The 11925-nt window shown below is 40.1% G+C and overlaps 1 protein-coding gene across 1 annotated transcript in view; it reads left to right on the top strand.

Annotated features, from left to right (window-relative positions):
* Positions 1–11925, top strand: part of LOC144220567 (collagen alpha-4(VI) chain-like) — a 128547-nt gene that overhangs the window by 71181 nt on the left and 45441 nt on the right. Inside the window, exons 16-20 of the mRNA XM_077750876.1 lie at positions 649–702; positions 3805–3867; positions 4213–4278; positions 10223–10276; positions 10394–10429. Coding sequence (XP_077607002.1) covers positions 649–702; positions 3805–3867; positions 4213–4278; positions 10223–10276; positions 10394–10429 — 273 coding nt within the window. The remainder of the gene's footprint in view (positions 1–648; positions 703–3804; positions 3868–4212; positions 4279–10222; positions 10277–10393; positions 10430–11925) is intronic.

The raw sequence follows: 11925 nt of genomic DNA on the forward strand, positions 1-11925 counted from the left end.
TTTTTTGCTCCTGCTCTGGAATTGGTGGCACTTCTCCTGAGAACACTTAAAAACAAACGATAGATGAGTTTGGGTCTTTCACATCTCACTCACAGAGTGATTGGAAATCATTAGGATGGCAGGGCCGCCTGGGTGGCTTAGTCGGTTAAGCGTCTGACTTTCGCTTAGGTCATGATCTCGCGGTTCGTGGGTTCAAGCCCCACGTCGGGCTCTGTGCTGACAGCCAGCTCAGAGCCTGGAGCCTGTTTCAGAGTCTGTGACTCCCTCTCTCTCTGACCCTCCCCTGCTCATGCTGTCTCTCTCTCTCTCTCCTAGAAATAAATAAAACATTAAAAAAAAAAAAAAGAAGTCATTAGGATGGCCAATGGCTATTACCATCCTGGATTTCTACTTTCCCTTTACTCTGAGCTCTAAGAATTTCTCTTATTCTTTATCAGCTCATTAATGTATATAAAATATTTTAAACTTTGCTATATGGAATTTTATATGATTTTCAAAGAGAGGATTTTTCAGGGCATATAGTCTGTCGCATACAAGTAGAGTGGTAAACTCAACTGCTCTTGCTAGGATGTGAAACTACATGGAAAAAGTTCCCACTATGACTGGATATACAAAGCTTCTTTGTATATTTCTTTTTCTTTTTTCTAGGGTAATCGTGGAGCCCCGGGGTCATCTGGTGAAAAAGGAAATAGGGGAAATCGGGTAAAGTGTGAGAATTATTCTTTCTCATATTTCTATTGCATAAACTGACCTTGACAGTTTATTTTTAAGTTCTGAGAAAGAATCCTCTAATGGTTTAAGTTCTAGATAGGGAGTTAAAGGGTAATAAATATTAGCTTTTTGGAATCTTTAGTTGAGATCCTCCTGTGCTGCTAGTGAAATGAGTGATATCAATCCAGTTACTTAGCCTTTGGAACATTAATCACCATGTCCTTCCTCACGGGCTTCGCAAAACTCCCTGTCACCAGTGATTCTGCCCCACACCCCAGGCCTCTCAGCCACGTCCTCCACTACTCTCAGTCCAGAAAGGTCCTTCCCGGTCAGATTGTACTTCTTGTACCTTGAAGATTTCTTGTGCATGCCCACCTCTGTGTCTTCCCTCACCTGAGGCACCCCACCCTGGAGGGGCTTTTCCCTGCTTCTGTCTTCAGTGCCTATTTGAGTATTAGTTTTTCTCCGATTCCCAGCTCCTCTCTTTCTTCCTCAGGATACCCTCCTTGACCATGTCAGCCTGCAGTCCTTGCTCTCTTCCTTCTCTACATCCTTCTCATGTACAATATTTGTGCTATCTGCTTGACAGGGACTATTCACTGCCTCGTACTGGTAATATTTCTATGTAAGGGAAAGCAGATGCCTGGTTACTACAGCTCTCCCTCCCTATACCCATTGCAGACATTACTAGACAATTATGGAATCCAGTCCAAAGGATCCATCTCAAAACTGTTGTAATCATTTTCTGTTGATTGATTGGTTTAGATGGGGGGGGGTGATAAATTTTATTTACTTATTTTTTTTCCTTTGGAGCCCTCATGGAATTAGAGTATGCTTTTGCCCCAAGGTGTGGATTAATTTCCTAATAAGTAAAACAGGGAGTCACAAGAAATGGTTCTTTATTGAGGGAAGTTTAGTTGATAACCTGCAATTTGTAGATTAGATTTTAGAGAAGGTAGAGGACACCACATTTCTTTCAAGACTGGAGAGCCTTCATTTTCCATCGAATTTAGTTAAATTCTATAAACACCTGTCAAGGGCTTCCTACCTGTAGAGTGTTTTGCTAGATAACAAAGAAGGGCTCAAAGATAATTAAGTCATGGTTATGGCCAACAAAGAGCTTATTAACTGATGTAGGAGATAAGATTTGTATAGGAAGAACTATAACCCAAGATAGGATAAGATAACGGCTGTAAGAATGGTGTAAATAAAGGATCAATGGGAGCATAGTGACTTGGAGGGGAATCTAGAGTGGCATTTTTTTTTTCATCAGAACAGTAGTCAAAATTTGTTGAGTATCTCTTGTAATCCAGGCACGATTTTAGAATGGGGAACAAGACAGTTCTGTACTTCAGAACTGGCCTCTGTGAGGAATGAAAGATATTAATGAAAAAAATCACAAAATAGCTGTAAGATTATGGGTGAAATAAGGATATGAAGGAGAGATAAATGATGGGGATTGGATGCAGCCTGTGCATTCAGGAAGGCTTCATTAGGGGAGTGAGGATGGTGTGAAATTTAAAAGATGAGTAACAACCAGAAGGTAAAGAAGGAGGGAAAGGGGCAATAGACCAGCCTTCCATACTAAGGTCCTGTGGTAATTGATCATGATGCCCAAGGCAGGAGAGGATCCTGGCATTCTAAGGAATATGGAAAATCAAGGCATTTTTCATAGGCTTCTGTGAGGGAGACACACAACCCTGTTAAGACACACAGTTTCAAGCTAAGAAAAAGGGAAGACTTAGAGTTAGAGGAGCTCAGTGTGAGTTTAGACAAATAATGTTTCCAAGTCCACAGGGGTGGAGGGTGAGATAAAATGTATAAAGAGTGGGAGGAAAGTCTGGAAGGGCAAGTTGGAGTCAATTAAGTGCCATGGTGAGGGGCTCAGGATTTTTACTGAGTAATCAGGTGCTAATGAAGGTTTCCAGGCCAGGAAGACACATGTTCAAAGTTATAGGTTTGAAAGATTACTCTGGAACCCCTGCCTGGGTCAGAAAAAGGAAGGACTAGAAGTTGGGCATATCATAATAAAAACCAAAGGTCAGGCTCTGTACTCAGCATTTTAATTTATTATTCCACTAAGTCTCCATAACAGCCCAGTAAAATGGGTATATCTGTTTCACAAGTGAGAACGTTGCGTCTTAGGGAAGTCAAAGAAATTTGCCTAGCTAGTAAACTGAACAGCAGTGTTGGAATTTAGAATTAACTAACTCCCTTTTACCGTTATATCAGGCCAGGAAAGAGGTAAGGAGGAGTAGCATTATGAGGTGGCTTTTTTTTTTTTAGAGCCTAGAGAACATTCCATTCCCTGTGTGTCTGAGAACCATGTCTCAGGGATCAGTCCCACTTCATTATCCTCAGAGTGTGGCATATACCCTCTGGAACCAGGCACATAACCCCATTTGAGGAAGGTTCCTGGAGTGAGGACTCTCCCTGATGCTGTGGCTCTATAGGAACTACTATATACGGACAGTACCATTAACCACAGGTTGTAAGAGAAGCAACCATTTGCTTATCATGTTATAGTCTTATGGCAAGTGCTTCACTTCCCTCGTTCCCCTTCCAGAATAGGAGCTCCAGAAGCATTTTTCTCTCATTTGCCTCTTTTTCTTGAGATCTTGCTGTCCCAGTGCTGCCCATGTCTGTGATAGAAAATGCCGCCTTCTTCTTCTCCTTCTTCTCCTCCTCCTCCTCCTCCTTCTTCTTCTTCTTCTTCTTCTTCTTCTNTCTTCTTCCTTTTCTTCTTCGTTTCTGTGTAGGAGTATCAGGGAGATGTGGAAAGATAAGGGACTTGGTGGTAGGGACAACCCTCTAACCGCCCTGAGCCTTAGGTTTCTTGCCTGCAGTATGTAATCCCTGAATTGTAAGGGTTCGGTGAGTTAATGCATACCTAGGGTCACGTATATCAGTGATTTCCAATAAAATAGGTTCTTTTCTGCATCCCAACCTTACCTCTTTGACAGCGAATGCCTTAAAGTTCAAGTACTAAATTGCTCTTTGAATGTGATTCTCGTCTTCCCCCTTAATGTTCTCTTTCCTTTAGGCAATAGATGATCTTTTAAAGTGACATATTCTTCCCCCCTGTGATTTAAGGGCTTGACGGGACCACCTGGACCACCTGGAAAGCGTGGAGAACCTGGCTTGAGGGGAGATCCTGTGAGTGCTGGTTGAAGGATTTCAGTTGCTTTAATGCAGGGGCTTATAAACAGTTTGCTTAGGCACAAAGTCAGAGAGCAATTAATTATTCATTAATGAGGCATCTGTTCAGCCTATCTTAGCATTGCAACAAATAAGAGATATGTGAGGAGACCCATCTTATAGAACATTTGGTTTCTTAAAGTAAGCTTGCAACTTGAATTGCATTGGGTATTTGGGATTTCTAAGCAAAGTCAGACAATTAAAAAGGTACACTTTGATGCCTTTAAAAGAAGTCATACTTCCTGTAATTCCTTTTCCTATCTTTCCAGTCCATTTGAGGTAAGCAAGCTTTTCTTTTCTCAGGGAGAACCTGGAACAGATAGTTTCATCCAAGGCCCAAAGGGAGAAAAAGGAAGGCGTGGACATCAGGTAAGATAATCTCTGTTTGCGTGGGGATGCCGGTACACGGGAGAGGGTAGTGTTGGAGATGCTAGCCGGTGAGGAAGGCTTGAGCACTCTGGTTCAGTCAGCATTGAAAACCAAAGAGCAAACCTGTGGGATTCCACTGCCCATGGAGACAAAAGTTCTGAATGCTAATCCCCGGCTGTATCCTTATATTCTTTCATCTTTGTCTTGCGGTTTCTTTTTTTCCTGAAAAAAAACAAAAACAAAAACAAAAAAACCTCATTTCCCATGACACTAGCAATACAGATTATTTTATCTCTTTTGTCCTTGGTTTCTTCCCCTCAAAAGTGAAAGCATCAGGCTCAGTGATGCCTAAGATCTTTGCAGTTTAAAAAATCTCCAATTTCATAACGTTGTCTTGATTTACAAGACGGTCAGGCCATTACACTGTGGACTTGGTTTCCACCAGTGCCCGTGTTGATTGATGTGACTCAAGTACTAGCCATTTTTTAGAAATAAGCTCCTTGTCTGGTTTTGAAGACTGGAAGTGTTATGACAGAAGGCATCACCAAAGGAAAAAGACTTGTTAACTTTGCAAATGCTGCTAACTGGTTGGAAGCCATATTTGGAGTTTTTGTGTGTGTGTGTGTCCTAGTTATTAAAATACATGTCTGAAAAATGACTAAAGTAACCTAAGTGCCTCAGTCCTCACATCTTGTCATTCCAAATTTCCAGAAACAAGGTCTGCACAGCAAAATGTTTATAACTGTAAAGCAGCCTCTATTTTCTTTGAACTCCAGTTTGCCTCCTTTGACAAAGCCTTAGGATGTTGATTCCTTTCCCTGAATTGTGGTTCATTTGTATCCATTTTGTAGATGGCCAGGTCCTGAATAAAATCCAGTGTGTAACAAGATTATTATTATGTAACTATGTGAAAAAAACTGTCATTTCTTGGTGCAAGAAGTTCTCATCCTGTTGTTAATTACAGTTATTTTGGACAAACTCCATTGAGAGTGTTCTCTTGGGTGAGTTGAGATTGGAGAGCCCTGTGAATAGCCAGTCAGTTATGGAATTGAGCAAAGAGAATAGCAGGGAAACAACCCTTAACCCATCTGGGTCTCAGTTCCCTCATCTGTAAGGTGGGAAGTTTAGAAACCATTTCAAAGTTCCCATGAGTTCATGGTTGTCACGGGAAGGAAGGTGATAAATTGAGCTTTGATTCCATGATTTGCTCATGATTTTACAGCTGGGAAAGAACTCAGGCCTCTAGACAATCTGTCCAGTACTGTTGCATCACAGCACACCAACCATGGGGAAAGCCTCATGCTCTCAGTTTTCAGAGGTCTCCAGCACTGATTTCAGCTGAGGGTTAACTTAGAATGTTAGATCCCTGAACTGTATGTGCAAACACAAATTGGAACACTCTGAGGTGGTGTCATGTAATACTGCACTTGTGTTCCACATGGTTTCTACTCCCATTCTGAGATCAAAGAAGGGTGCTAAATATTCTTTGAATAGACTTGGGTTATAGAAGTCACTGTCACAAATTACATAAGCCTATCGCTGTGAATGCTGAAATTCTAGGCTGCTAGGTGCCATTAGAAGATAGACCTCTAGGGGGCAATCTTTCCTCAGAGTAAGTTTCCTTGGCTGTGGGAAAGCCCGCGTTCCTATGACACCAACCAGAAGCGGAAATGGAGTAAGCGAAGAAGAAAGAATTATCATTAATTTATATGGAAACATATTTGAGTGTTCCCAGACCACCACTCCCCCCCTCCAAAAGAACCTCTCCTAGGCTTCTCTGTTACCTTAGGACATATCTTGCTAAGACATGCACAAAATAAATAGAGATGCAAGGATGCTCCCAGAGTTCAAATCTATGGCGGCTGAATGCTGAGATGCTGAGTGTGGTCCCCAGGGAAGGAGCATGGCGGGGGGGGGGCCTCTCACTGCTTGGGGTGCGTGCCTCAGTGCAAAACACATGCTGAGCGCTTTTTACTTTTCACCTTTTTTCATAAAAGTGAAAATCCTCCTTGGATTTCCTTTTGGTTAGTGAAATCTGGTACTAATGTAGATCCTTCATAAAAGTGAAGTAAGTGGCTTCACATACTGAAACACATACTTTTAATGGAGGGGCAGGGCGGAGGGGATGCCTGCATTTGTTTCTGAGTTGAACCAAAGGGCAGATTCTATGTTGCAGTTTGGATGGAGAGAGTCCCTTGAATGATACAGTCTTTTAAAGGAAACTGAGAAACTTTATTTTATACCTAAGTATGGGAAAATGATTGAAAACGCAGCATGCTTTGACACTTTTGAGAAGGAAAACCAATATAGCCCTTTTGAAAAATAATCAAGCAGCATATCTTAGTTAGGACTGCTGTTTGTTGTTTATATTTTTTATTTTTAAAAAAACATTTTTCTTTATTTTGAGAGAGAGAGAGCACAAGTAGGAGAGGGACAGAGAGAGAGAGAGAGAGAGAAAGAATTCCAAACAGACTCCATGCTCATCGCAGAGCCCCATGTGGGGCCCCGTCTCAGGACCGCGAGATCATGACCTGAGCTGATACCAAGAATCAGAGGCTTAACCGACGCAGGCGCTCCTGTTTATATTTTTTAATATACATGGGACAGAAAGCCTGACTGGCAGCTAATAAACAAGTTTTGTTTTGTTTTTTTTTTAATAATTCAGGGAAAGGTGATTCCAGGTTTGGTATGCTAACTCAATGAAGTCATCAAAACCCAGAGATGTGGTTACGGATGCAGCCCCTTTCTTCCACGGTGCCATCCTCAGTGTGGTCCCTGGGCGTAGCAGCCCAAGCATTTTGTCTTACCTTGTACATAAAATGCCAGAAGAAAAGGGGCTTTCGTTTCATCAGGGCACTGCCAGCAATGTTTTGTTTATGGCTCATTTGGCTCACTGGCTAGCTCTTGTGTTCCCCACCTACCCTCGCCCCAGTTTAAGAGAGCCAGAGAAAGCAAGTTTCTGACAGAGGCGGTGAGATTTTCATGACTGACTTAGACCTGTCATAATTCATCCCTTGGAGCTGGGCATGTTGTTCCAAACAAAACAGATTTTCTTAGCAAGAAAGGAAGGGGAGAGAGTGTTGTGTAGGCCCCAGCTGTGTCTGTGCTAGATTGATATGTATATGTCCCTTGATCCAGTCTTTGCATTTCTAGACCTTTATCTGGAAGCTAATTATGGACCAACACAAAATCTAGGTCCAAGGATGATCAGTAATGTAGTGACTTTTAATCACTACATTGCTTAAATGTCCAATGATAAGGGTTTGCTTATGTAAACAAGGGCATACCCATATAATCAAATATTATTAAGTCATAAAAAATAACTTAGAAGACTATGTCACAATAAGGAAAACATTCATGATGTAATATTAAGTGAAAAGACCAGAATACAAAACTCTGTATTCAACAAGAGTCCAAAGTGGTAGAATGGTTCTCTATCTATTCTGGAAAGATAAATAACCAGATATTATGCATTTTTTTCTTAACCTTATTCTTGAATTGTTAAGGTAGTCTATGATGAACTTGTATTACTTTTCACTGCAGCTTTTCATTTTGAAAAATTTTAAATGTACAGAAAAAGTAGTAGTTGCAAGAACAGCATGGTGAACACCAATTGTTATCATTTGGCCATATCTGCTTTTTGTCTACACAGCTGCATAAGTAACATTTGATATATTTTGCTGAGCCATTTGAAGACTAATTGAAGGTATTATGGCACTTCTCCAAATATTCAATAGGTATCTTTCAAGAATAAGGACATTCTTTTATATAAACAATAAAATCATCCTACTAAAAAAATTTAATATGATACAAAATTATTTTCTAATATGCAGTCCATATTCAGATTTCCACACTTGCCCCAATGATGCCTTTTATGGCTTATTTTTATGGTTGTTATTGTTCTGGGACCCAATCAAGGACTGTGTGGTATATTTAGTTGTGTTGCCTCAATAGTATGCCTCAATCACAGCTGTTTTCCACTTCTTTGTTTCTGTGACATCGACATTCCTGACCAGTTATTTTGCCAAACATCCCTCAGTTAGGATTTGTCTGATTGTCTCCTCATGATAAGATTCAGTTTAAAATTTTTTTTTTTTTTTTTCAGAAGATTAAGTAAGGTTATACCCTTCTCAGTCACCAGGAGAGAAATTATGCCTGGCTGTCTTATTACTGGTACATTAATTTGGTCACTTGATTAAGATGGTGTTCCCAAGACTTATCCACTGTAAACATACTTTTTCCTTCCTTGTAATGATCAAGTAATCTGGCAATGACACTCTGAGATTGTAAATTTCTTGTTTCCCGACAGTCTTTCATCCAATGATTCCAACATCTGCCCAAATGATTCCTTTGTTATGCTGGCTGCAAAAACTGTCTACTATTCAAATGAGAAAATAATAAATGTTTTAAGAAAGAATCTTTTTTTTTATATCTAGACCAATTGTGAAAGTGCCTTGTCTAAAGCCTCCTTTCTCATGCAGCCTACTGTATTTAAAGAAAGTTTTTACAATAAAAGTACTACTATAGATATTTGGGAATACAGAAAAGTAAAATGTAGAGAAAAAAATTAATAGTTCCAAGGGTGCCTGGGTGGCTCAGTCAGTTAAGCATCCAACTTCAGCTCAAGCCATGATCTCACGGTTCATGGATTCGAGCCCCGTGTCAGGCTCTGTGCTGACTGCTAGCTCAGAGCCTGGAGCCTGTTTCAGATTCTGTATCTCCCTCTGTCTCTGACCCTCCCCTGTTCATGCTGTCTCTCTCTCAGAAATAAATAAAACATTAAGAGAAAGTTAATGGTTCCAGTAACCAAGAAAAAAACGTGTAGGTTTACAGAACTTTTCTAACTTGGTGATGGCAAAGTTACTTTCCCTGAGAAAGATAAGAATCCCATGGGCCTATTAAAAAAGTTCTGGTACAAGATAAAGAAATAAGGAACTGTCGTTTTTGTCTTCGTATTTGGGATAAATTATTCTTTCAGCAAATTTAACATACTTGAAAAGAATGTTATAACACCGTTTTTCTCCTTTGTAAACTTTTGATAAACATAATTTTTAATTGTTGCATACTATTTGAATAAGCATTCCTACCATAATTTAATCAACACTTCCTCCCATGTTGTGGAGTATTTATATTGTTTTCAAATCTGATCTATTATAAATAACCGTTGGAAGAACAGCTTTGCACAAATGCTTTTATTTATTTCCCAGTTATGTGTTCTTACTGAGTTAGCATGTGACTGTACCAAGTATCTAAAATGTCCCTACTTGGGATCCAAGGTAGCTTCCATTTCTCCTGAAAGATGGACTCCGTTTTTTTTCTCTGGATACCATGTATCTCTCCGTTTCTGATCTTAAAGAAGTGAGGGCACCAGAAAGCTTCCCCATCATGACTGTGTGTAACCTCTCCCTCCACCATCATCTGTACATACTGATCACTCCACATGTGTGGAGACACACTCTTCTACCTTCTGTTTCTGCCACTCAGTACCCTACAAGATGGGCAGAAAGGGAAGTTTCAGTATTTTTCAAAAATTAAGCACAGCTCATTGGGGAACATGTATGACTACTGTCGCAGCACAATGAACCCTGAAGAGTTGTCACATGAAAAATCTTTGGGGAAGGATGCCTACAATGTGGATATTTTAGAGTACCAGAATAAATCTATTTGCTTCTAGAGAAGTGCTGACCTATACAACTTTCTGAGATCATATATTTGGTATCTGTGCTAATATGGTAGCCACTGGCCACATGTAGTTACTGGACACTTGATATGTACATAGTATAACTGAGAAACTAAATTTTTAATTTAATTTAATTTTAATGAATTTAAAATTAACGGCCACATGTAGCTAGTGGCTTCTGTATTAGAGAGCCCATGTCCGAAGAATAAATCCAGAAGGATGTAGACATCTAAACTTACATTCCCTTTATTTCTTCCTTTTCAGGGAAGGGCTAGTTTTGATGGACCTCAGGGGGTACCTGGAAATGTTGGCTCTCAGGTAATTATAGCCACTCTTGGGTTGTATTTCACCTGCTTTTGTGGAAGAGAGAGATAGGCTGGGGTGAAAATTGGGTCGTTTCTTTCTCTAACGTCTTTGCTTCCTTTCTGTTCTTAGGGGTCAAGAGGAAGACAAGGTGTGCCAGGGCTGGAGGTCAGTGCTTTCTACAAAGACTTGCTTTATGTTCCACATGTATGGCTACTTTAAATAGTTCTCTCTGAGGTCAAGGGGAGTGCTGACTGGGCTGTCTGAGATTGCAGGAAAATCGCTGAGAGGTTTTCATGGGACCTTTTCCATGAAGAAGAAAAAGTTTGTATGGTTCTCTGCTTCCCCTCCAACCTGGAATGATATTTCATTTAGATTGAAAAGAAGCTTATACCTTAGTGAAAAATGGTTTTACCTCTGAAATAATGATTTTTCCATTTAAAGAAGTGTGACTTCCTATGGGTGCTTAAGGGGATCGCATGGTCCCTAAATGAAGAAAAAAGATTGAGCTTTTACCATTTATCCAAATGGGAAGGATGTGACTGGAGGGTGGGATACGGAGATATCTCTGTGGGGAATTGTATTTTACCAAGCTATTATCTAGCACCAGTCACAGTCACTGCATTAGACCTTATTTCAATCACCTTCTGTAAACCTTTCTACAAGCCTGAGTTATGAGCATCATTGGTTACCTTCTATGAATAAGAGAAAAAATACAGGCTTAGCAAAACTTGTCAGAGGCCACATAGCTAATAATAATTGGTAGAGCCGGATTCAAATCCAAAGATCAGGATGCTCTTGGAAATTTTTTACAAAATAAGTTTATTGTGTAGACTTCTCTAATACAGTGTGGTCATGCTCTGCTGGCATTATTTTTTCTAGCATCGTCCTGATTTAGTGATGGAGGAAAGTCACAGATTGACTTATGTCAACTCTGAGCCCGTGTGTGTGTGTGTGTGTGTGTGTGTGTGTGTGTGCGCGCGCGCGCGCACGCGCGCTGGGCAATGACCACGGTGCAAAAGACGATGTGATTCATGTCTTTAGAAAAAAAGCATTGGAAAAGCATGGATGTTGAGAAATTTCAAGTCTCAAAAATCCGAACAAGTTTTGTTGACACCAAGTGAAATGTTTCTTCTCAAAAAATGTTAGGATTTGAAATAAATTCTTAAATAGATGTTTTCTGTTAATTTGGTTTTAATACTTATGAAATAAATCATGTCTGGAACTATCATTTTATCTTACTGTTTTATCCCCAAAAGGCAGAAAAAAATAGACTAAGTTTTGGAGAAATTAAGTGGCTCTAGGCAGTGAAAGGAATTTCCTATTTTTGAATTACTTAATTCTTTTGTGATGCTACGTGTCGTTTATTTAAATATCCATTAACAGTGGGTTCTCTGCTCAGTTGGGTCATGGTTATTTTTCTTTCCATAGGTCACCCCATCTCCTGTGTTTTTTAAAAAAGTTTATTTATTTTGGAGAGAGAGAGAGCAAGAGACAGCAAGAGAGTGAGTGAACAAGCAGGGAAGGGACGAGGGAGAGAGAGAATCCCAAGCAGGTTTCATGCTGTCAGTGTGGAGCCCAACATGGTGCTCAATCTCATGACTGTGAAATCACGGCCTGAGTGGAAATCAAGATGTAGACCTTAACCAACCAGGTCACCTAGG

Source organism: Crocuta crocuta, unplaced genomic scaffold, assembly GCF_008692635.1.
Source record: "Crocuta crocuta isolate KB4526 unplaced genomic scaffold, BGI_CrCroc_1.0 scaffold279, whole genome shotgun sequence".
In the NCBI taxonomy this organism is placed as follows: Eukaryota; Metazoa; Chordata; class Mammalia; order Carnivora; family Hyaenidae; genus Crocuta; species Crocuta crocuta.